The sequence below is a fragment of the Aquarana catesbeiana genome, linkage group LG01, assembly GCF_042186555.1.
Source record: "Aquarana catesbeiana isolate 2022-GZ linkage group LG01, ASM4218655v1, whole genome shotgun sequence".
Lineage (NCBI taxonomy): Eukaryota > Metazoa > Chordata > Amphibia > Anura > Ranidae > Aquarana > Aquarana catesbeiana.
Window position 1 is genome coordinate 334,952,262 of NC_133324.1, and position 25,209 is coordinate 334,977,470.

Genomic DNA, 25,209 nt, shown 5'->3' on the forward strand with positions numbered 1-25,209 from the left:
AACGTCAAGAACGTGGTGACGTACAACACGTGCGACAAGCCGAGAAAAATGAACTTTAATAGCCAGTGCGGCTCTTCTGCTTTTTTTTCTTCTTTGCCACTTCAGCAAAGTATTTTCCGAGGTTGTTGTTTCAACTTTGCAGTTCAATCTCGTCCCTTTACGTATTCACATCATTGTGGCATTATCATCAGTCTTTATTAACCAGTTGTTCGTGATAATATAAAAATACAAATCAAGCCCTTAAAATTATCTATCCCCAACTACCCTCCTATACCATCCCCCCCTCCTCAACCCCATTGTCCCCCACCCTTCCCCCCTAACCTAACCCTCATATCTCTTATTACCTTCTTGGCTCCTACCCCTATTACCATTGCTCCTATCTAATCCGATCCTCATTCTTCCCATTTTCACTGATATTAATCGTCTAGTTTCTGTGTTTACTGTGAAGCATCAAACAATATTCCCCACGCCTCGGAGTGAATACTTATATTTTACCCAGTCCCTCCATATCTTCTCGAAGACTTCCATTTCCACCCCTTCACTATACCTCAAATATTCAAGGCAATAAATTTCATTAATTTTGTTGAACCACTCCCGCATTGTAGGTCTCCTTTTATCTTGCCAATATCTAGGAATTAGGCTTTTGGCTGCGGTAGTAACAATTTCAGATATATCTTCGTGGGAATTTTGCTCCCATGATGTAAGCACACCCAGGGGTCGTCCAGGATATCGATATTAGTAATCTCACAAATGGTTCTCCTTATCTCGCCCCAGTATTTTTTGATTTCTGCACCCTGCCACCAGATATGCGCCATTGTTTGCAACCCCTCCAACATAATTGCGATGTTTCCTTCTGGATTCTATGTGCTCTATCAGGGGTAATATACATTCTCAAAATACACTTGAAATTCATCTCAGATAACTTACAGCTAACCGAGGTGGCGTTCGCCCTTTTCAGGATCAACCCTGCCTCCCTTTCGCTAATCTTGGTGTCCAATTCCTTCTCCCACTTCTCGATATATGTCGGAATCACCACACCCCCTGGTTCGTTCAGTACTCTGTAGATCTTAGAGACCCCCCCCCTTTTCTCCATGCATATTTTCTCCAGGGGGAGTAGGTTCTCTGTCGACCTAATCGGCTGTGGGAGTGAGTCAATAAAATGTTTCAATTGCTTATACTGCCATAAATCTATGATAAACCATTCATTTTTGTCTTTTAGTTTTTGAAATGTACACATCTTGCCCTGTCTCATGACATCTTTTAATTGGGCGTCATCCTTCAAAATCCACTTCCCAAATAAGTCTTCTTTCCCCGGTGCAAAATAATCTGTGTCCTTAAGTGGGATTAACGGTGAATTGAACTCCCAGTGCTCCCTTTTGTGCAAGTTATCCCAAATATTAAGTGCATGTTTTGTGATCTCCTTTATTTCCGTGCTCAGTTTTCTACACTGTGGTGGTATCCATACTATCCTACCCAACTCTACTTCACTCATTATATTCTCTATTTTCACCCATTGTTTTTCTTTATTGTTTTTTTACCCAATCTAGTATACGTGATCGCCTCATAATATTTTCTAATATCAGGTGCCCCCCCGCCCCCCTTCCTCTTATCTTTAGTTAGTTGTGTAAAATTTATTCGGGGTTTTTTCCCTCTTCAAATGAACCTTAGGAACATGGTGTGCAGTCTATTAAAGTAGATCTGTGGGATTGGGATTGTCATCTTGAATAAATTGATTTTTCCTCCCCATGAAAGTTGGTTTCGTGAGATTCTATTCAATTCAGTCTTGATCTCGTTAAGGAGTGACATAAAGTTAGCCTGGAATAACGGCTCTTTAGATATGGTTATTTTAACTCCTAGATAGTTAAGCTCTTTTATCCCCCATTTGAATGGGAAAAACTTTTGATATGCATTGTCACCTACTTTGCCTTTGTTAATATCTAGCGTTGCCGACTTAGTCGGATTGATCCGGAAGTTGGACAGCCTGCCATAGTCTTTTATGGTCGCTATCAGATTCGGAAGAGTAGTCCTTGGGCAGGTGACATAAAATAATATGTCATCAATGAAGGCAGCTAATTTGTACTCTTCTTCACCTATTTTGACCCCACTAATATCCGGACTTAGAATTATCTTCGCTAGAAGGGGCTCCAAAGCCAACACAAACAACAGTGGGGAAAGTGGGCACCCCTGTCTTGTGCCATTGTACATTTTAAATGGTTCAGAGAGAGTTCCATTCGTCTTCACTCTCACTGTGGGGTGTGTATATAAGGCCTTTATCCAGTTAAGCATTCTTTCCCCCAGTCCATTCTCCTCTAGAGTGTCCCACATGAAGCCCCAGTCTACCCTGTCAAAAGCTTTTTCAGCATCGATTGACAGGATTAGACCTGGGACTCCACTATCTTTGATTTTCTGGGCTACCAGTAATGTTTTGATGCCATTATCCCTCCCTTCTCTACCTGGTACAAATCTCACCTGGTCTGGGTGAATAATCTCGTTGATTATCCGTTTCATCCTATCGGCTAAAATTTTAGCGAATAATTTCGTGTCGACGTTTAGGAGTGATATGGGCCTGTAACTAGAGCATAACGTACTGTCTTTTCCTTCTTTCAGTATGATGGTAATACTGGCTTCTAGTGCTTCTTTCCTCATCTCCCATTTCTCCCCATCCCATTCATATATGAACACATTTTGGGATCAATAGGTCCTGATATTTTTTATAATATAGAACTGTCAGCCCGTCAGGCCCTGGACTTTTACCGGTTGGGGTTTCCTGAAGGGCTTTCTTGAGCTCCTGTTCTGTTATGGGGGCTTCTAAGATGGTCTTATCGCTTTCCGCAATTTTAGGTAGTCGCACATCCTTTAGAAACTTTTTAATTTTTTCTCTTTTTTTTCCGTTGGCCTCTTGCAAGTTGTTTATATTAATTGCGTATAACTCTACGTAAAATTCTTGGAATGCTTTCGCGATATTGCTCGTTCTATATCTGATTTCCCCTGACTTTGTCTTTATTTTCTCAATATAGTTAGTATTTTTCTTTTTTTTTCAATTCCCTTGCTAGTAATTTACCCTGTTTATTGCCGTTTATGTATCTATCTTTTTTCGCTAGATTATAAGACTAACGCGTTTCATGCTCATTTGAATCCCTCATCTCTTCTCTTCTCCTATGTAGTCTTGCCAACACCTCCCCATCTCCCGATGTCTTATGTTGCTGTTCCAGCTCATGGATTTCATTTGACAGGACACTCTTCTCTTTTACCATTCTTTTTTTTTTTTCCGATCCCTCCATCATTAAGATGCCCCTGATATAAGCTTTGTGAGCCTCTCAAACTGTGGCCTCTGTGATCTCCCCAGGCACATTTATTTTGGAGTACAGATTTAATTCTTCTTTGATCCTCTTTTCAATATCTTTATCTTGAAGAAGATCCTCGTTCAATCTCCAGCTTATACCCTGTGTTTGGCGCATCCCTATTTTCATTTGCAGGCTCACCGGTGCATGATCTGAGAAGGTCAAGTTACCAATACTTGCACCAGTGACCGCCTCCAGTAACCGGTGTTCTACCAGAAATAAATCTATTCTCGAGTACGTCACATGCACGGGGGAGTAAAATGTATAGTCTCTTACGATATTATGTTGCATCCTCCAAACATCCACAAGTTGGAGTTGGTGCAACTTCTTTTTCAGTTTATTCATCCAAACTCCACCTGTCCCCCGCGCATGGGACATACTATCTCTCACTGGGTCCAGGCATAAATTAAAGTCCCCAGCTATAATGGCCTCCCCTTTCTTAAATTCTTCAAACTTAGCTAAAGCTCCCATTAAATATCTAGTTGTATTCTTATTTGGGCCATAGATGTTTGCCAGTGGGTAATCCGAGCCATTTATTTTACCACTCAAAAAGAGATATCGTCCCTCAGAGTCAGTCATTCTCTCTTCCAGCTCGAACCTTACCCCCTTGGCAAACCCTATGGCAACTCCTTTTGCTCCCCTGGTCGGGGAGTCTCCGTAAAACCATACTGGAAAATCTCTAGAAAAAATTTTTTGGCACTTACTAATACAAAGATGTGTCTCTTGGAGCACTGCCACCTCAGCTTTCAGGAATTTCAATTTGCTTAATATATTGGCCCGTTTTATGGGGGGTTCAGGCCCCTTACATTGTAGGAAATGATGTTTAAACTTCACTTACTCTAGGATTTTTAACCCATCTAAGGAGTAGGAGCCTATATCTCGATAACTCACCCTACCCTGACTCCCCCCTGGCTCTTCTGCTTGATTCCGAGTATGCATGGATTTTGTTGTCGGAAAATTTGAGAACCAGCTCTCAAATTTTTGTTGTCGGAAATTCCGACAAAAAATGTCCAATGGAGCCTACACACGGCCGGAATTTCCAACAACAATCTCCCATCAAACATTTGTTGTCGGAATATCCGATTGTGTGTACGCGGCATAACAGAGATGACAACTGCTTTTGGGTCCATGAGGTTAGGGGACCTAACCATAATTGCGCTTTTTATTTATTTGCCAACCAGCCATAATATTTGGGGACACTGGCAAAGGAGAACCATTTTTGATCTGTAGACATGGATTTGAATGTTACCTGCAAGGGGTATAGTAAGAGTCTGACTTCTTCTAGACCTAATGTTTCTCTCTTGGATCTCCTCTTCATATTCACAGTAGAAGGTAACATGGCTGATGTGCCCCAGTTCCCACTTTAGAGAGGCTGAATAATCTGTCACATTTTTCTCAGAGTATATATCAGATGTCTTTATAAAGTAGAAGGTCTTTATTAGGTCAGAATCTGGTGCAGAACAGTTGAGTGTCACCTGGAAGCCATCATTGACCTTTTCTACTGAGTACCCCAAAGTGAGGTTTGGAGCTGGCAGTGGGTCTAAAAAGAGAAATAAATATGAGAAACAATTGAGGACGATTAAGCAGTAGAGTATGAAACTGATCAGTGAGTAACGCAAACCACATGCATAAACTTTTCTTGAAATCAAGAGAAATAGAAGAAATCTCCTTCTATAGGCAGAATTTTTTAGATTGAATCACCATTTAGCTTCTTATATTTCTGGGGATCATCAGTGGTTTTCAGACTTTCACATCAAAGTACTTGGCTCTTTCCTCTCTCTAAAACTGCTCCTTCTGTCACATTCCCAGTAATATAAGATAAATGGAAGTATTTGTTAACCCAATCATTAACATTTCATATGTGTTAACATGTTAATGCAATTCCAAAAGTAATTTTCAATATTTTAAATTCTGAAGTTTGTATTAAAATAATAAGTGCTAAACCTGCCATAAAAGTCCTTGCTAGGCACATTCTGTTACAATGTGACATTGCTTTGTTATTTATGCTCCAACATTATCACCCTATCATACTGGCTTGTGATGGAGAAAAAAATAATTTCCTAAAACTGGAGAGTGCAAAATCTAGTGCAGCTGTGCATGGTAGCCAATCAGCTTGTAACTTCAGCTTGTTCAATTACGCTTTGACAAAAAAAAAAACCTGGAAGCTGATTGGTTTCTGTGCAAAACTGCACCATATTTCGCACTCTCCAGTATTAGTAAATCAACCTCAAAGTCTCAGTTTCAACACACATTAGCATACTTGCCAACAGTCCCGATTTTCCCGGGACAACCCCGATTTTTGGACCCTCATCCCGATTTCAGCTTGTCCCGATTATTTTCCCGGGATTTTGTTTTTGTCCCAGGAAAATTGGAAATGTTTTGGGCTAAAAACGGTAGCGAGCTACACAAGGATGACCACTGCCTTTGCCAGGAGTATTGTTTCCCCTTGTGTTTAGTGGAGAGGAGAGGGCAGCCAATCTGCTTCTCTCTTCAGTGCTGCAGGGATCCCCTCTCCACTGAACACAGCAGGAAGAGATCAGCCGCCGACAACCCCTGTGGAGCAACATGTGACTGCTCCCCTTCAGATTAGTGATGGCTCAGATCCTCCTTCCAGTATGTGAGAAAGCAAAGTGAGTGAGGAAAACATGTCATGCTGATTAACCTGCCTAGATACTTGTTTTTATATTGTTAATACCAATGTGGCTTTCCTGGAAGAGCCATGTAATTCCAATGTGATTTATTTAAGGGGTTACTCTGAGATGTTTGCCTGAGATTGTTATATTTATGTACATGGCTTTATTATTTGTGCCTGCCCTGATTTTTACTGAGGAACTACAAGAGCCAGCATGCCTGGCTTGTTTTTATACTAAAATGGCATTTCATCCAGCATAGACACCATTAGATACAGTAAGTGGTTTGTAGAACTACAAGAACCAGCAAGACTTGTTTGCTATATAATGACATTGCATCACCCAGCATGGTCTAGGGTGCCTGATACTAGTGACACCAGGAGATAAGTGGTCTCTAGAACTACAAGAGCAGCACTGGGGGACTTGGTATGATTACAGCATTTACAGATAACTAGGCTGAGGAACTACAAGAGCCAAGATGCCTTGTTTGCTATATAATGACACTGCATCATCCAGCATGATCTGGGGTCCCTGATACTAGTAACACCAGGAGACACGTTGTCTGTAGAAATACAAGAGCCAGCATTCACTGGGGTACTTGGTAAACGTTGCCACATTTACAGATATCTAGACTATAGAACTGCAAGAGACAGCATTCACCGGGGTACTTGGTATGTTGGTATGATTGCAGCATTTACAGATAACAAGGCTGAAGAACTACAAGAGCCAGGATGGGTTGTTTGCTATATAAAGACATTGCACCATTCAGCATATGTGATCTGTAGAACTACAAGAGCCAGCATGCCTTGTTTGCTACATAATGGCATTGCATCATCCAGCATGGTCGTACCCCACAGCATGCTGCCTCTTGTAGTTCTACAGACCACTTATCTTCTGCTGTCACATACCAAGGACCCTAGACCACGTTGTATGATGCAGTGTTAGTGTATAGCAAGCAGGGCGGGCTGGCTCTTGTAGTTCTATAGCCAATGTATCTGTAAATGCTGTAACTAGGTACCCCAGTGATTGCTGGTTCTTCTTATTCTGTTGATTGTTTATCACATGCCACCACTCCCCCCCCCCCCCCCCCCGTGCATGCTGACTCTTGCAGTTCTTTATCCCATTTATCTCCTGCTGTCACCTGTACCAGGGATCATAGACCATGCTGGGTAATGCAATGTCATGATATAGCAAACAAGGCATGCTGGCTCTTGTAGTTCTTCACCCTAGTTTGTACCAAGTACTCCAGTGCATGCTGGATCTTGTAGTTCTACAGAACACTAATCTCCTGGTGTCACTAGTATCAGGGACCACAGACCATGCTGAGTGATGCAATGTCATTATATAGCAAACAAGGCGTGCTGGCTCTTGTAGTTCTTCAGCCTAGTTATCTGTAAATGCTCTAATTATACCAAGTACCCTAATGCATTCTGGCTCTTGTAGTTGTATAGACTAGTTTTCTTTGGATGCTGTCTCTTATACCAAGAACCCTAGATCATGCTGGTTCTTGTAGTTCTATAGACTAGATATCTGTAAATGTGGCAACATTTATCAAGTACCCCAGTGAATGCTGGCTCTTGTAGTTCTACAGACAACATGTCTCCTGGTGTTACTAGTATCAGGGACCCCAGACCATGCTGGATGATGCAATGCCATTATGTAGCAAACAAGGCATGCTGGCTCTTGTAGTTCTACAGATCAGTCCTATGCCTACATACGTTTGCTAGTAGGTGTCCCTCATTCCCATTGCAAAATGTTGGGAGGTATGCTATAAAGCTTAAAGAGGAACTGCAGTCTGCTCACATAATTTGTAATAAAAATATCTTTGCCATTCTGAAGCTTCCCTCCAACCACTTTGCATATTATTTTATATATACTGTGATTCTGTACTTGCCAAATATGCTGCAAAAATCTCCCTCCACTGACTCTGGCCGCAACCGTTTTCATACTTGCCAACAATCCTGATTTTCCCGGGGCAATACAGATTTTTGGACCCTCGTCCCGATTTAAGCTTGTCCCGATTATTTTCCTGGGATTTTGCTTTTGTCCCGGGAAGATCTTCTGGACACAGCTGCTACACATGACCTCCAGACTGGGTTTCCATCCTCCCCAGCATGTTGCTGGTGCCCTTCCATGTTCCACCAGGCAGTGGTTAGTGTAGTGGGTATTGCAGTAAGTAGTGTAGTGTAGTGGGTGTTGTAGTAATCAGTGTAGTGGGTGCTGTAGTAATCAGTGTAGTGGGTGTTGTAGTAATCAGCGTAGTGTAGTGGGTGTTGTAGTATTCAGTGTAGTGTAGTGGGTGTTGTAGTAATCAGTGTAGTGTAGAAGGTGTTGTAGTAATCAGTGTAGTGGGTGGTGTAGTGTAGTGGGTGTTGTAGTAATCAGCGTAGTGTAGTGGGTGTTCATGTTGTAGTGTAGTGGGTGTTGTAGTAATCAGTGTAGTGGGTGGTGTAGTGTAGTGGGTGTTGTAGTGATCAGTGTAGTGGGTCCTCATAGTGTAGTGGGTGTTGTAATAATTAGCGTAGTGTAGTGGGTGTTGCAGTGTAGTGGAGTAGGGGGTTGTAGTAATCAGTTTAGTGTAGTGGGTGTTGTAGTAATCAGTGTAGTGTAGTGGGTGTTGTAGTGTAGTGGGTGTTGTAGTAATCAGTGTAGTGGGTGTTGTAGTGTAGTGGGTGTTGTAGTAATCAGTGTAGTGTAGTGGGTGTTGTAGTGTAGTGGGTGTTGTAGTAATCAGTGTAGTGGGTGTTGTAGTAATTAGCGTAGTATAGTGGGTGGTGTAGTGGTAATCAGTGTAGTGTAGTATAGCGGGTATTGTAGTGTAGTGGACAGGTAGGTCAATATACTGGTCAGTATAGGAATCAGGTAGGTCAGTGTAGTGGACAGATAGGTGGGTGTAATGCTCAGTCTAGGAATCATGTAGGTCAGTGTAGAGGTCAGTGTAGGAATCAGGCTGGTAAGTACTATTGTAGGAAGGGAAGGTACTCAGGGAGTGCTAAAAGTCTGTAGGTTAGGGGGAGCAAATTTCTTGCCTTGCACCGGGCGCTGACAACCCACGCTACGCCACTGCTGCTGGGGGGCACCTGATGCAAGGAGGGACTCTGCTGGGGGCACCTGATGCAAGGAGGGACTCTGCTGGGGGCACCTGATGCAAGGAGGGACTCTGCTGGGGGCACCTGATGCAAGGAGGGACTCTGCTGGGGGAACCTGATGCAAGGAGGGACTCTGCTGGGGGCACCTGATGGCATCTGGTGGCAGGCGACGTGGCAGGTGACACGCTCAGCGGTCCCACTGATTCTGCATTATGGTGAGTTGAATGATTTAATTTTATATTACAATGTAATAATAGAAATAATGCGCTTTAATCATCATCCTGACACCATAACAACCATGGTGCCGGGTTGATTGAAGCGCTAACACCAGGTGTTTGGAGTATCTTTATTTGCTGATTGTTAAACTCTGGAATACACATATTTCTATTGTGGTGTAGGATCTGGGGCTGCTGTCCCTCCATCCCCCCCCTTTCCTTCTCCATCCCTCATTCATCTCAGACTCTAACCACACCCCATTTAAGCCATGCCAATGTAAGCCACGCCCACTATTTTGCATAAACCACACCCATTTTTTTGCACTGCGCGCGCCTCATTTTTACTTTTTCCCCTGTGCCACACCTATAAACGCAGGCCCTGCCCCCTAATCATAATGCGACTCTGCCTACAGCCAAAAAAGTGTCCCTAAAATTTTTTTTACAATGTTGGCAACTATGCATTAGGCAGCAGGCATGGTTCTCCATCAGATAACACATTAGGCAGCAGGCATGGTTCTCCATCAGATAACAAATCTCAAAAATGCCATGAAAGCAATAATTGTAGTGCATGCATGTAGACCAGAAGTGCCTACAGGAAATCAGAAGCGCAGAGATGCAACAAGCGATGGAAAAGATGAAAAAAAGTATTTCAAAAACAGAAAAGAAGGGGAAAGGCTTGCAGAGAAAAAAAACTCCTTTTGAATCTGTTTCTGTTATCGCATAATCTATTTGCACTATGTAAGCGTCCATTTTTCTTATCGTTTCTAATAAAATTCAAGTGAAAGAAAAGGAGGATAGAGCTGATTTTTTATAATACCGGCGGTGTAATAGCAAACTAAATGTCATTGCTTAGGGTTTAAATCTACTATAAAAAATCCAGTGTGGTGTGGATAGAGGAGCACCTCCATATTTAATCACAAGTGAAATCACCGACAGACATGATGAACCACTTGTAGATTTAATTTTACACACAGAAATATTAGTTTTGTTTGACAATTTAACTGGAATTCTTTTTTTATTCCTACCTATGTATTAAAATTCCATAAAGATAATAGCACTGTCATGGATCAGAACAATGATTCAGTGACTTTGATATTCAGTTGTGAACAGCCTATACTTGTTATTACGGACATTTTTTTCTCACTTCTTGAATGCATATTATCGATATTCTGCATGCATCAGTAGTGCACACGCATCTTGCTTTAGCATAAAGCAATACATTTTTTGAACTAAAACCTGAGCCTTATGCAACATAAAAAAATGATGAAGAGAAACTTACCAATCACATGCACATTAAGTGGCTGGCTTGTGAATGACTCTAACATTCGACCCCATATGTTTCTATGGTACGTACAAGTGTAGTTTCCACTGTCACCATGGTTTAGACTTAGTATTGAATAACGGTATACCTTCTCGGGGACAGTAGACTTCATAAGGAGTTGATCATTCTTATGTATATTAAAATTGTAATCAGCACTAGAATCCGCCATGCATAACATTTGAAGAGTCTCTCCTGTTACATACAACTGGTAGTTTGGCACCAGCGTCAGAACTGGAGCAACAGGTACATCTGAAATAACAACAACAGAAGGCGTTAGACAAGATAATAATTATTCTAGAGCCCAAAGATCACTACAGTTAATTCAGCAATGTGTAATTCAGTGGCGGCTGGTGCTCAAACAAACTGAAACATTAAACAGTTAATAACGCAGTAATGTAAAAAGCCATTTATTAGGTGATTATGTATCATTACTGCTAGATAAAACTGTACCCATCAATTGCAGCCTCACTGTGCCCATCAATTGCAGCCTCACTGTGCCCATCACAGTAGGCCCAACACATCCACATTTCAAGTAAAAGAAAATAAAACTACTTAACATAAGGTGTCCTCATCAGAGTCCCCTTTTACATCAGGTGTCCCAATCAGAGTCCCCCTTTACAACAGGTGTCCCCATAAGCACCCCCTTCACATCAGGTGTCCTCATCAGTGTCCCTCTTTACAGCAGGTGCCCCTCTTTACATTAGGTGTCCCAATCAGAGTTCCCTTTTACAACAGGTGTCTCCATCAGCGGCCCCTTTACATCAGGTGTCCCCATCAGGGTCCCCCTATACATTAGGTGTCCCCATCAGAGTCCCCCTACACATCAGGTGTTCAAATCAGAGTCCCCCTTTACATCAGGTGTGCCCATGAGAGTCCTCCTATACATCAGATGTCCCAATAAGAGTGCCCCTTTACAACAGGTGTCCTCATCAGCATCCCTCCATACATCAGGTGTCCTCATCAGAGTCCCCCTCTACATAAGGTGTCCTCATCAGAGTCACTATGGAGTCACTGACGCACTGATGTGCCTCTGCTCCACCCCCACACTACTATCAAACGGCTCCTCCCCATCTCCCAGTGACTCCTCAAATCCGGCAAGAGCAAGTTACTTTTATCTGACCAGCACCTGACCTAACCTATTCCAGTATGCACTTACATTTCTTTCCAGCTGCGTACATGTCTTGACTAGGGTAGTTCAGATATCCTAACTCAAAATTGTACCTACCACTCCCACTTACTACTAAATAAGGACACCGACACTGTATTGGATTTAAATGGCCGGTTTGGCCTTTATTAACTCAAAACCAAAATAGAATATAAACATTATTAAATACTCTAGCTCCAATCCGAATAACTTGTTGCCGGTCCCTGACGACCCCATCTTCCCAACTTTGGAATCTCTGGTACCTCCAAGTTAGGTTCTGTCCTCAGCCAACAAATACCGCCTCGAGGACTCGCTAATTGACCACAGACCCCTACCACCTTAGACTGAACCAGACCAACCGGGAGGACTCCATACCTGAGATGGGTCCCACCGTTTTCTCAAATACCTCATGTTGTATACCCATCGTCAAGGACCCAACCGCAGACGCCGTCTTCTTCACCACAGCCAAACCACTTCCACTAGGGCGGGAGGGAGGGACGTTCCACCACGATTTCTGCCTCCGAATGATGTGCCTCTGCTCCACCCCCACACTACTATCACACAGCTCCTCCCCATCTTCCCATGACTCCTCCTATCCGGTAAGAGTAAGTTATTTTTATCAGACCAGTACCTGACTTAACCTATTCCAGTCTGGTAGTTACTTCCACCCAGTCATGTATGTCCTGCACTTACATTTCTTTCCAGCTGCGTACATGTCTTGACTAGGGTAGTTCAGATAACTTACTACTCCAACTCAAAATTGTACCTACCACTCCAACTTATTACTAAATAAGGACACTGACACTGTATTGGATTTAAATGGCTGGTTCGGCCTTTATTAACTCAAAACCAAAATAGAATATAAACATTATTAAATACTCCAGCTCCAATCCGAATAACTTGTTGCCGGTCCCTGACGACCCCATCTTCCCAACTTTGGAATCTCTGGTACCTCTAAGTTAGGTTCTGTCCCCAGCCACAAAATACCGCTTTGGGACTCGCTAACTGACCACAGAACCCTACCACCTTACTATCCGGTAGTCTAGACTGAACTAGACCAACCGGGAGGACTCCATACCTGAGATGGGTCCCACTGTTTTATCAAATACCTCATGTTGTATACCCATCGTCAAGGACCCAACCGCCACAGCGGCACAAGTGTGACACCTTATACTTGTCCCCGCTGCCACACAAGAAACACCCTCTGGATACCATCCTGCAAGCCCAAAGCCCATAGATCAATCCCGAATGCATTGAGATGCACACCACCCCCTCTCAGGTAACTCCATGTATCAATCTCCAGCTCTAAGTGCCTGACAACCACCCCACCATTATGGGCAATGAACCTGCCCACCTCCTTATTCACCTTTATATGGGCCTTATTAAGTTTTTCAATCGATCGGGCCCCTCTCCATGACGTGCGGGCCACAATTTCTAACCACACAATAATCATGTCAAAGGAAATCCCACTGGATATCCTTGATGACCTGCCGCATGGGACGTAGTCCCAAATCATTGCCTCCCACATGTAGGACCAAAATGTCTGGTGGCTGGTCCAGACGTGAAAAACTATGGATTTCTGGTATAACTTTGTGCCCCATCATCCCAGGCACACCAATCCATCTAACCCTACCCTCCCCTCTTGCCACACCCAGCTGCCTGCCTCTGGCCTGACTTCCGCCCTCTACCTATTCCAGTCTGGTACTTACTTCCACCCCGTTATGTATGTCCTGCGCTTACATTTCTTTCCAGCTGCGTAGATGTTTTGCCTAATGGGGACACTAGTTAAACTGACCTGTGTGTCCCCAAGTAAAGACATTGGTAGGGTTTTACCCTCACTTCCTGTTTGGCTATGTGACAGGAAGTGAAGCCAATTTTCAGAAAAGGGACACAAAGCCCAACCTAAAAAAGACAAGCAGGGGTTCTAACACCCACTTGGTTTCCCTCAAATGCCCACAATTAGAATAGGATTGTCTTCAGCTTGATTTTAGCTCAGTGCTCTAAATCAATGGTTCTCAAACCTGTCCTCAAGTACTTTAAATCAGAGTCAATGGCTTGGTATTTTGGACAACTATTTTAGCTAAGATAAATTCCCAAAACATATCCTGTCGGGGGTACTTGAGGACTGGGGCTGAGAACCACTGTGCTAAAATGGAAAATTGAATACTTACCTCTCTGTAATTTTCCTTTCCTGGTGCCTATCCATGGCAGCATACGCACAATCCATGAATATGCTGCCATGAAAGCACCAGGAAAGTAGCTTTTAGACAAATCACAACTTTTTGTGTTTAGCCATTCCAATCAGCCTAGTTAAGCTGCAGCTGGGAAATCTGTTGCATGAAAATTGTTTAGGGGGAGTGTAAAATGCTTGGATTGAGCATGCATCTGCAAAACAAATTATTAACAAAACACATAACATAAAAATTTGCGATCTGCAAGCTTTATATAACATACAGTCAGTTTGTGTGCTAATGAGGCAATTGAAACACATGCACAGTCCATGAAACAAAAAATAGCCTGCCCCCTCAATACAAACAAGGCCATTTGGGTCTGTTAAGGCTTAAAATGAGAACCCCCATGTGAAAAATACCACCCCAAGCTAAAAAAATATTGTGCCCCTAACACACACTAACAAACCCCTAGCCAAACACACAGCAAGCCAGCCCATGAAAGGGGGGTGGATGCTTGGGGGCAGGAGGGGCTCGGGCACCCCAAAAGTCAACCACCTTGTTCCCATATTCAGGAGAACAATGGCCTCTTCCACACAACCCTAGGCTGGGGTTGTGGGGGGCTGCAGATGGGGGGCTGCAGATGTGGAAAGCCCCTTTAAACTAGTGGGAAGCCAGTTATGTTGAGTGCATGTGGCCTTGTATGGTTCAGGAGTGGGTTGGGTGATCGCTCTTCTCGCCCCTTTCCTAGCTGGCCCTGTTGTATGTTCTGAAAAAGGATGTAGTTTAGATTGGTGAAGACAGCTCACGCTCTTACAGTAAAGAACCCTCTACGTAGTTTAAGGTTAAACCTCTTTTCTTCTAATTTTACGAGTCTTGTTAAACTCTCTTCTGCGAAAAAGTTTCATTTCTATTGTAGGGTCACCAGTACGGTATTTGTATATTGAAATCATATCCCCTCTCAAGAGAGAATAAGTTCAGTGCTCGCAACCGTTCCTCATAACTGAGATCCTCCAGACCCTTTATTAGTTTTGTTGCCCTTCTTTGTACTCGCTCCATTTCCAGTACATCCTTCCTGAGGACTGGTGCCCAGAACTGGACAGCATACTCTAGGTGCGGCCGGACCAGAGTCTTGTAGAGTGGGAGAATTATCGTTTTATCCTTGGAGCTGATCCCCTTTTTAATGCATGCCATTATTCTGTTTGCTTTGTTAGCAGCGGCTTGGCATTGCATGCCACTGCTGAGCCTATCATCTACTAGGACCCCCAGGTCCTTTTCCATCCTAGATTCCCCCAGAGGTTCTCCCCCCAGTGTATAGATTGCATTCATACTTTTGCCACCCAAATGCATTATTTTACATTTTTCTACATTAAACCTCATTTGCCATGTAGTTACCCACCCCATTAATTTGTTCGGATCTTTTTGCAAGGTTTCCACATCCTGCAGAGAATTTATTGCCCTGCTTAGCTTAATATCGTCTGCAAATACAGAGATTGAACTGTTTATCCCATCCTCCAGGTCATTTATGAACAAATTAAATAGGATTGGTCCCAGCACAGAACCCTGGGGAACCCCACTACCCACCCCTGACCATTCCGAGTACTCCCCATTTATCACCACCCTCTGAACTCGCCCTTGTAGCCAGTTTTCAATCCATGTACTCACCCTATGGTCCATGCCAACGGACCTTATTTTGTACAGTAAACGTCCATGAAAAGAACTGTGTCAAATGCTTTTGCAAAATCCAGATACACCACGTCTACGGGCCTTCGTTTGTCTAGGTGGCAACTCACCTCCTCATAGAAGGTTAGTAGATTGGTTTGGCAAGAACGATTCTTCATGAATCCATGCTGATTACTGCTAATGATACTGTTCCTATTACTAAAATCTTGTATATAGTCCCTTATCATCCCCTCCAAGAGTTTACATACTATTGATGTTAGGCTAACTGGTCTGTAATTACTAGGAATGTATTTTGGGCCCTTTTTAAATATTGGTGCTACATTGGCTTTTTTCCAATCAGCTGGTACCATTCCAGTCAGTAGACTGTCTGTAAAAATTAGGAACAACGGTCTGGCAATCACTTGACTGAGTTCCCTAAGTACCCTCGGATGCAAGCCATCTGGTCCCGGTGATTTATTAATGTTAAGTTTCTCATGTCTAATTTTAATTCTGTCCTCTGTTAACCATGGAGGTGCTTCCTGTGTTGTGTCATGAGGATAAACACTGCAGTTTTGGTTACTGAAGCCCCCCCGATTCACTTGTGAAGACTGAGGAGAATACATTCAATACCTTCGCCATCTCCCCATCCTTTGTAACCAGATATCCTTCCTCATTCTTTATGGGGCCAATATGGTCTGTCCTCCTTTTTTACTGTTTACATACCTAAAGAATTTCTTGGGATTTTTTTTGCTCTCCTCTGCTATGTGTCTTTCATGTTCTATCTTAGCCGTCCTAATTGCACCCTTACATTTCTTGTTGCATTCTTTATAAAGCCTGAATGCTAAGGATGATCCCTCAACCTTGTATTTTTTGAAGGCCCTTTCCTTTGCTTTTATATGCATTTTTACATTGGAGTTAAACCATCCAGGACTTTTGTTGGCTCTTTTAAATTTATTACCCAGTGGGATACATTGGCTAATGCCCTTATTTAATATGTTCTTAAAGCAAACCCATCTCTCCTCCGTATTCTTTGTTCCTAATATTTTATCCCAATTTATGCCTTTTAGCAAGGTTTGTAGTTTAGGGACGTTGGCTCTTTTGAAATTCAGTGTCTTTGTATTCCCTTTATGTTTCCTATTTGTGTGATTTATACTGAAACTAATTGACCTGTGATCGCTGTTACCTAAATTGCCCCGTATTTCCACATCCGTGATCAGGTCTGTATTGTTGGTAATCAGTAGATCCAGTAATGTTTTATTTCTAGTTGGTGCGTCTACCATCTGACCAATAAAATTGTCCTGCAAGACATTAAGAAACTGGCGAGCCTTAAATGAATGCGCGGTTCCCTCTGCCCAGTCTATGTCTGGATAATTAAAATTCCCCATTATGATAACACTTCCCATCCTTGCTGCTAATCCAAATTGTGATAGGAGATCTGTCTCCACTTCCTCCCTCAGGTTAGGGGGCCTATAGCATACTCCCAGTATTTTCCCCTTAGCTTCATCCCTTTGGAGCTCTACCCTCTCACATTCACTTGTACATTATTCTTGATATATAGGCACACCCCCTATGTTGGCAACATAACATGCTAACATGACCTGTGTGCAAATCTCCATAAAAAAATACATAAAAGTGAACCAGCGTAAAAAAAAAATTGTCAAGATTAGAGGTGCGCAAACTCATGTGGACGAGCGCAGGAGCCACTTGCGCTTGCGCACTGCTTACATTGATCTCACACAGTTCTAAACATACTTGTGGGTACAGCAGGCTTTCTCTGAAAAAGTTACTTTCTCATTCTATTTTGGGCATATTTGTTACTTGGGCAGTTGTTACTAAACCTCCTCACATCACCCCATAATATTGGCACCGCCATCTTCTGTCAATATTGAATTGGAGATGCCGTGCGCCATGTCCATAGTGGTGCACAGATTGCACTCTCCCGTGCGCCAAGATCACTATAGTAAATGGGGAATCGAGCTCTGTTACCGGCGCACCATTTCATAAATATTGAAATGTGCATTGCGCCCCGCTGTGCGCCTCTACTGATGGCGCACGGCTTTTGTAAATCACCCTCAATAAATCTCTCTGCATTCAAAAAGTGTCTGGCGCGGGGGCGTGGCTTGTGCACACTCGAGATGGCAGCCTGAGCTCAGAGCTCCTCACGGCCGACCAAACACTGCTAACAGGCAGAAAAACAGCCTCATCGAGAACCCCCAGACAGCCCCTACGTTCCCACGGCACTCACTGCACTAATGTCCCACAAGCGGAGCCAGGAGAGAGGCCCAAAAGAGTTCACTGCCTTCTTCTTTCAGCCTGGCCGGGTACAGGGAAGAAGCCAAGATGGCGCCGCCGGGGCCGCAGCATGATCATCCGCGGCATATACGGATCTCCCTGATGATGATCCACATGAAATGAGGTGTGGATCAGCATCCTCTCCTCCCCACAACTCCTCTCCATCATCTCCAGTCTCCCAGAGCCCAGCAAAATTGAGGATGCGGATGGACCCCTTTTACCAGGCCACAGACACAGTGAGTACAGGCCTGCACAATGATAATGCAATCTCCTCACTGCAATCCTCCATAGCTGCATTCCCTACATCAGGGCAGCCTGTGTTAGATACCACAATGAAGAATATGTTCATGTCCCTCCAATCCTCTTCCATGACAAATCTCTCTTCCCTGAAGTTTTCTCTGGAGATGAAGCATATGGGAGATAGAGTGTAACATATGGAAACCAAAATGGAGAAATGCACTGACACAGTGAATGACTTAGCACATGCATATACAGAACAAAAAGATGACACTATGTGGATCAAAGCAAAGCTGGCGAATCTCAAGGACCACTCTTGCCACAATAACATTAAAATACACGGCATTCCTGAGTCCATTCCACCCACAGAGTTGCACAAGTATGCTAGCACCATGTTTTCTGCACTACTGCCAGAATTATCACCAATAGAGCTCACTATTAACCGTATTCACAGAATACCTAAACCACGCCACCTAGAAGAAGCTGTCCTCAGAGATGTACTCCTGAGGATCCACTTCTATCAGGCTAAAGAGAAAATCTTATCAAAGACAAGGGAAGTATCCACCCTTCCAGCACCATACTCAGATATCCAACTGTTTGCTGATCTCTCACAATTCACCTTGCAAATGAGAAGGCAACTGAAAACAGTGACAAAAGCCCTAACTAACCATAAGACAGCCTACAGGTGGCGCCATCCAACAACTATACTGGCCAATTACAATGGAGCCCACCACACAATTTCTACCATTGAAGGAGGAATGAAACTTCTCCACTCTTGGGGTATCATCCCGGAACCCCCCACGCAACCTGCCGGATACACACGGAAAACCCAACCCCTTTCACTTTGGGCATAACTGTGGGAACATCAAGACCAAAACACAAGTGAAGATCCTTGCCCTACCATCACTAGGCAACAGCAATAAGTCCGGTCTGGCTTTATGCTCAACCAACCAGATTTTTGAACTTTCCCCCAAGTTCAGTCAGCATCTCTCAAGAGTTGCACACTGCTGACGTGACTGTCTGTTTATTTTAAGTTGTATTTTTCATTTCTATTTCTGTCGTAGTCTTTTTAGCACTCTCGCAACCTCTTGCAACCTTAATCTGGAAGCTAAGTGTTATACCTTTCTTTAGATCCTTGACGAAAGAATGCTCTTGCAGTCCCACTCAGAGCATCCAAGTACAGACTTCCTCCATCAACAACAACTGCATTCCTGTGGACACATCCACCGATCTACTTCAACCGTAAGTCAACTATAACCAAGCTACACACCACCACCCATTATAATGTCCTTCAGCACTATACTATCCCGAAAAGCAAAGGGCCTAAATCATTCGGCAAAATGAGCCTTCATGTGGAAATCAGCGCTATCGCTTAAATGTGATATCCTTTGCGTCCAAGAGACACATTTTGCTCAAGATGAATCTCCCCAGTGTCAACATAGGCAGTTCCCACATACATATCAAGCCTGCTATTCTAAAACAACAAAGAGGCGTTTTAATAGCCATCAGGAACACTATTTCCTTTCAATTCCATAAATACATTACAGATCTGGAAGGACGTTACATCATCCTACTTAGTACTATTAACAATGTACAATATACTTTAGACTCCATCTACGCCTTGAACCAATGCCAGATGCACTTCCTCAAAAGGACTCTATCTACAGCGAAAAAAGTCTAACAAGGCCATCTGCTGATCTGTGGAGACTTCAATTTGGTCCCAGATAACGTTATGGACTCGACCACTGGCTCCTAAAGTCGTGCATCCCTGGTGTTGTTTAAATTCTCATGAATGGGGCGCTTCGCTTTTAAAATGCCTAATCTTCCCCAAATCCTCTATCTATTTAGAACCCTCCCAAACCCAATTCCCACTAGCTACTTTAAACTATACTATCTAAATTCATATGGCAGGGCTAGGTGCACTCGTGTAAAACTAATTAAACAACGCTAGGTGGTTGGAACTTGGCTACGTAGACTTTTATGATTATTACTTGGCCTCTTTGCTCACACAAACAAAAGAATGGTTTCTATCTCCCCCCTCCACATTATGGGGAAAATAGAAGCTTCCACTATTCCAGGTGGCAATTTATCTACATGGCTATTCTCTATTACACTTGGAGCTAAAATCCCTCCAAAAATCCAACTATTTTAGCAACACTCAAAACCTGGGACCGATTTATAAAAAGTAGCTCATCACACCCTCTCAAATCCACTCTCCAAATTCCTCTAGAGGTATTGCATAATTTAATGCACTCAACATCCTATGCAATGTGGAAAGCGAAAGAAATAATGTCAGGGCCGTCTCTACTATTCATTGGACCTTGGGCAAACATTTTCTTGCCCCCCCCCTCTCACCTAAGAAATATGATATCAGCTAGACTCAAAATCAGTTTACTGCAGCAGATCAGGTAGCGATTTGATTGGTAGCCAGAGGTTGCAGCACATCTTTGCCGCTCATTAACTGGTTGCTAGAGGTTACTGCACATCATTTATGCTTGCTGAGTGGTTGCTAGAGGTTGCTGCACATCATTACTGCTCAATGATTGATTGCTAGAGGTTACTGCAGATCCTTAACGCTCACTGATTGGTTGCTAGAGGGTACTGCACATCATTATTGCTCACTGATGGGTTGCTAGAGATTACAGCAGATCATTGCTGTTCACTGATTGGTTGCTAGAGGTTACTGCACATCATTATCTCTGCATCAAATTGTGGGTGTGGCTAAACTGCACAAAACAGTGAGGCATTGTTATATACCAGAATTTAGGAGTGCACTATATGCAGAATGCAGGGTTGAGGAGTGCACTATATGCAGAGTGCAGGGTTGAGGAGTCCTCTAAGTACAGATTGCAGGGTTAAGGGATGTGCTATGTGAAGAGTGCAGGGTTGAGGGGTCCTCTAGATGTAGAATGCAGGGTTGAGGGGTCCTCTATGTGCAGAGTGCAGGGTTAGGGGTTGTGCTATGTGTAGAGTGCAGGGCTGAGGGGTCCTCTATTTGCAATTCCGTCTATTATTACCCATCAGTGCTGCCTTTCAATGCTCATCAATGCCATCTATCAGTGCCACCTATCAGTGCTCATTGATGCTGCCTATCAGTGCCCATCAGTGCCACCTCTGACGCTCTGTCTCTCACATACAACCCAGAGCCTGCACTGACAGTTCCCCCTCGCTCCACAGTTCCCCCTCCCTCCTCCTGCCCCTCTCCCCTGTGTGCACCGTAGGGAGTGTAAATGATAAAATTCAGCTGCTGGGCTTCCCGCGGTGCACACAGGAGGAGAGGGGCAAGTGGGGAAGGAGCAGATCAGCTCTTTCCTCTCCCATCCGTGCAAGTGAGAAGGGAGGGGGAACTGTAAGTGCAGGCTCTGGGCTCTATGAGAGTAACGCTCTGAAATCATGGCCCTCCGGTCAGCAACCCCACTGGGGCTCCCTACAATGCCGGAACACCAGGGCCGGTCGCAAGTGCGACCTTTGACCCTGGTAGTTCTGCCACTGCCCCCAAGTCAGTCTGTCACCATTATAATCCCCCTATGTCAGTCTGTCCCCTAGTATAATTCCTCCCCAGGTCAGTCTGTTCCTCAGTACAATCCCCCCAGGTCAGTCAGACTGACCTATATGGATCATACTGGGGTACATACTGACGTGGGGGGACTATACAGTGGTACAGACTGACCTGGGAAACGGGAGGACTGCACTAGGGGACAGACTGATTAGGGGGGGATTATATTAGGGGACATACTGTATGGTCACAGTGTGCACAAAAACAATCTAACCCCCCACCCAGATCAGCGAAACACAGTGTGCAACCCCCCCCCCCAGATCGGCAAGTCACAGTGTGCAACCCCCCCAAACTCAGACCTTTTCTTTTACATCCGCACTCAACATTGCATTGCCATGCTTCCTCCGTGATCCTGGCAAATTCCCCAATTGGCTTGGATCTTTTTTAGAACCCCCACACCACACCAAAAGGGAAACTCACTTTTTTATAATCTCCTTCAACAAAAGAGTATCTTTACCAAAACAACACCATTACTGGGAATCGGATCTAGGATGTACCTATACCGTGGATCAATGGGCTAAAGCCTGCAACTCCACATACAAATCAAACTGACACAACGCTGGTACCTTACCCCTGATAGATTGTCCAAAACTAGACGATAAATGCTGGAGGATGTGTGGACAGAGGGGAGATATGCTCCATATATTTTGGAAATACCCCAATTAACACATTATTGGAAATCAATCTCCCACTTACTCTCTGAAATTACCCAAACAATAATCCCCCTGAGGCCTACACTAGCACTATTATCTCTCGACATGGAACTCTACCCAAAACCAGTTAGACATATCATAATGCATATATTATTGTTAGTGAGACTCAACATTACCAGAAAATGGAAAAAACCTGACCTGCCCACACTGGGTGATGTGGTGAACACCACCCACGTACACTTCATTGATGATCACTAACATTAAGAAACAAAAACAAAGATCAAGCTATAGATTGTGGCAACCATGGATAAACTGGACTAGCTCCCCAGGAATTGTCAGGGCTCTTTGCTCCTAACCTCACTATCTAGGAATTCTATTGTTCTTGTTCAATGGTTTAAAGTTTAATATTTGACTTACCTTGAAAATATAGATCTACAGGATTAAGGTATACATTATGAGAGGGATAGGGTTGTCTCCAACCCGGACACAGTATTGCACCCACAGGGGTGTCCAGGATGGTATTCAACCCTCCTACCTCCGTCCTATACCGAAAACCTAACAAATGAATAACGAACGTATTATCCATCTTGCTGTTGCTATACTACCCCATATGTAGGTATATATAGAAGATTAACGATACAATCTAACATAACTCGACAGATACTGTTATTTGTTTTTCTTTATGTTTACTTGTCTACTTACTTCTGTTATATATGAAAAATTTTAATAAAAATCGATTGAAGTAAAAAGTGTCTGGCGCCCACCTTTTCATCTTGCATTACACCCATTACACCCCATGTCTTGTAACCCACTCTACACTGAAGGATGTCGGCTGTCCTTAACTCTGGAGGTCACCATTGGGCTTCAGGGGCCCCAAGGCTTTGCTACATTTGGTGCCCAACGTAGGGCAAAGGCGTTATTCCTGCAGCAGTCACCCCTAGAAACTGGCCACAGCTTCATTGGGATTTCGTCTGGCTCCATGGGAAAGTGGCAAGTAACATCTTTACTTCATATAGACTGTGTTATTGTGCATTCTAACAATGTGGGGAAGAACCGGCATGTCTCAATGCTCATGGGAGAGTGCCAGCCTGGTCTTTTGACACTTTACGGCAGTGCTGCAAGGATTAAAACGGACTCTATTAAAGTTTTGGCGCGCCGCGAGTCAGAAGAGGTGGGCGCTGAAGTTTCCAGAAAGTATCTGCACCAATCCATTGGTGGGGGAGCCCCCACTCTGCAGAGGAGGATAAGGAAGTACTGCCACGTGTGCTTGGTTGTGGGTTGGAGAAAGTTCTGTCAGGTTTGATGGTAAACGTTGCTGAACAGCCATTTTTAGGTCTCTCCAGAGATGCTCAATTGGATTTAAGTCAGGGCTCTGGCTGGGCCATTCAAGAACAGTCACGGAGTTGTTGTGAAGCCTCTCCTTCGTTATTTTAGCTGTGTGCTTAGGGTCATTGTCTTGTTGGAAGGTAAACCTTCGGCCCAGTCTGAGGTCCTGAGCACTCTGGAGAAGGTTTTTGTCCAGGATATCCCTGTACTTGGCCGCATTCATCTTTCCCTCGATTGCAACCAGTTGTCGTGTCCCTGCAGCAGAAAAACACCCCCACAACATGATGCTGCCACCACCATGCTTCACTGTTGGGACTGTATTGGACAGGTGATGAGCAGTGCCTGGTTTTCTCCACACATATCGCTTAGAATTAAGGCCAAAAAGTTCTATCTTGGTCTCATCAGACCAGAGAATCTTATTTCTCAACATCTTGGAGTCCTTCAGGTGTTTTTTTAGCAAACTCCATGCAGGCTTTCATGTGTCTTGCACTGTGGAGAGGCTTCCATCGGGCCACTCTGCCATAAAGCCCCAACTGGTGGAGGGCTGCAGTGATGGTTGACTTTCTACAACTTTCTCCCATCTCCCAACTGCATCTCTGGAGCTCAGCCACAGTGATCTTTGGGTTCTTCTTTACCTCTCTCACCAAGACTCTTCTCCCCCGACAGCTCAGTTTGGCCAGACGGCCAGCTCTAGGAAGGGTTCTGGTCGTCCCAAACGTCTTCCATTTAAGGATTATGGAGGCCACTGTGCTCTTAGGAACCTTAAGTGCAGCAGAAATTTTTGTAACCTTGGCCATATCTGTGCCTTGCCACTATTCTGTCTCTGAGCTCTTCAGGCAGTTCTTTTTGACCTCATGATTCTCATTTGCTCTGACATGCACTGTGAGCTGTAAGGTCTTATATAGACAGGTGTGTGGCTTTCCTAATCTAGTCCAATCAGTATAATCAAACACAGCTGGACTCAAATGAAGGTGTAGAACCATCTCAAGGATGATCAGAAGAAATGGACAGCACCTGAGTTAAATATATGAGTGTCACAGCAAAGGTTCTGAATACTTAGGACCATGTGATATTTCAGTTTTTCTTTTTTAATAAATCTGCAAAAATGTCAACAATTCTGTGTTTTTCTGTCAATATGGGGTGCTGTGTGTACATTAATGAGGAAAAAAATTAACTTAAATGATTTTAGCAAATGGCTGCAATATAACAAAAAGTGAAAAATTTAAGGGGGTCTGAATACTTTCCGTCCCCACTGTATGTTATACATGTTTACTTACTTTACTTATTAATTATTTCTCTGCAAACTCTGAGACGTTTTCCTAGGCGGGGGGGGGGGGGGGGGGGTGTAGCACCCTGATGTTTAGGCAGGGTTGCTATTAAATGTATTTGTCAAGTGATAGTTGCCTTGGCCAATTGTTAGTAGGTCAATTGATTTCACCCTAATTCTGGAATTGCTGCACTTCTCTCTTCTGTCGCTAGATGGCTGGGTATCTGGTAACATTATATAAGACGAGGGCATTGCAAGGACAGATTAGGAATGAATGGGGTGTCTCAGTCAATAGGCAGGGATCTTCT

The 25,209-nt window shown here is 43.7% G+C and overlaps 1 protein-coding gene across 2 annotated transcripts in view; it reads right to left on the reverse strand.

The window, feature by feature from the left end:
* The window catches only part of LOC141145182 (Fc receptor-like protein 5), a 162,726-nt gene that overhangs the window by 62,797 nt on the left and 74,720 nt on the right, over positions 1 to 25,209 (reverse strand). For both annotated transcript variants that reach the window (XM_073631656.1, XM_073631648.1), the window contains exons 10-11: positions 10,555 to 10,845; positions 4,591 to 4,881 (exon numbers count right to left, since the gene is read on the reverse strand). In XM_073631656.1, the coding sequence (XP_073487757.1) occupies positions 4,591 to 4,881; positions 10,555 to 10,845 (582 nt within the window). The remainder of the gene's footprint in view (positions 1 to 4,590; positions 4,882 to 10,554; positions 10,846 to 25,209) is intronic.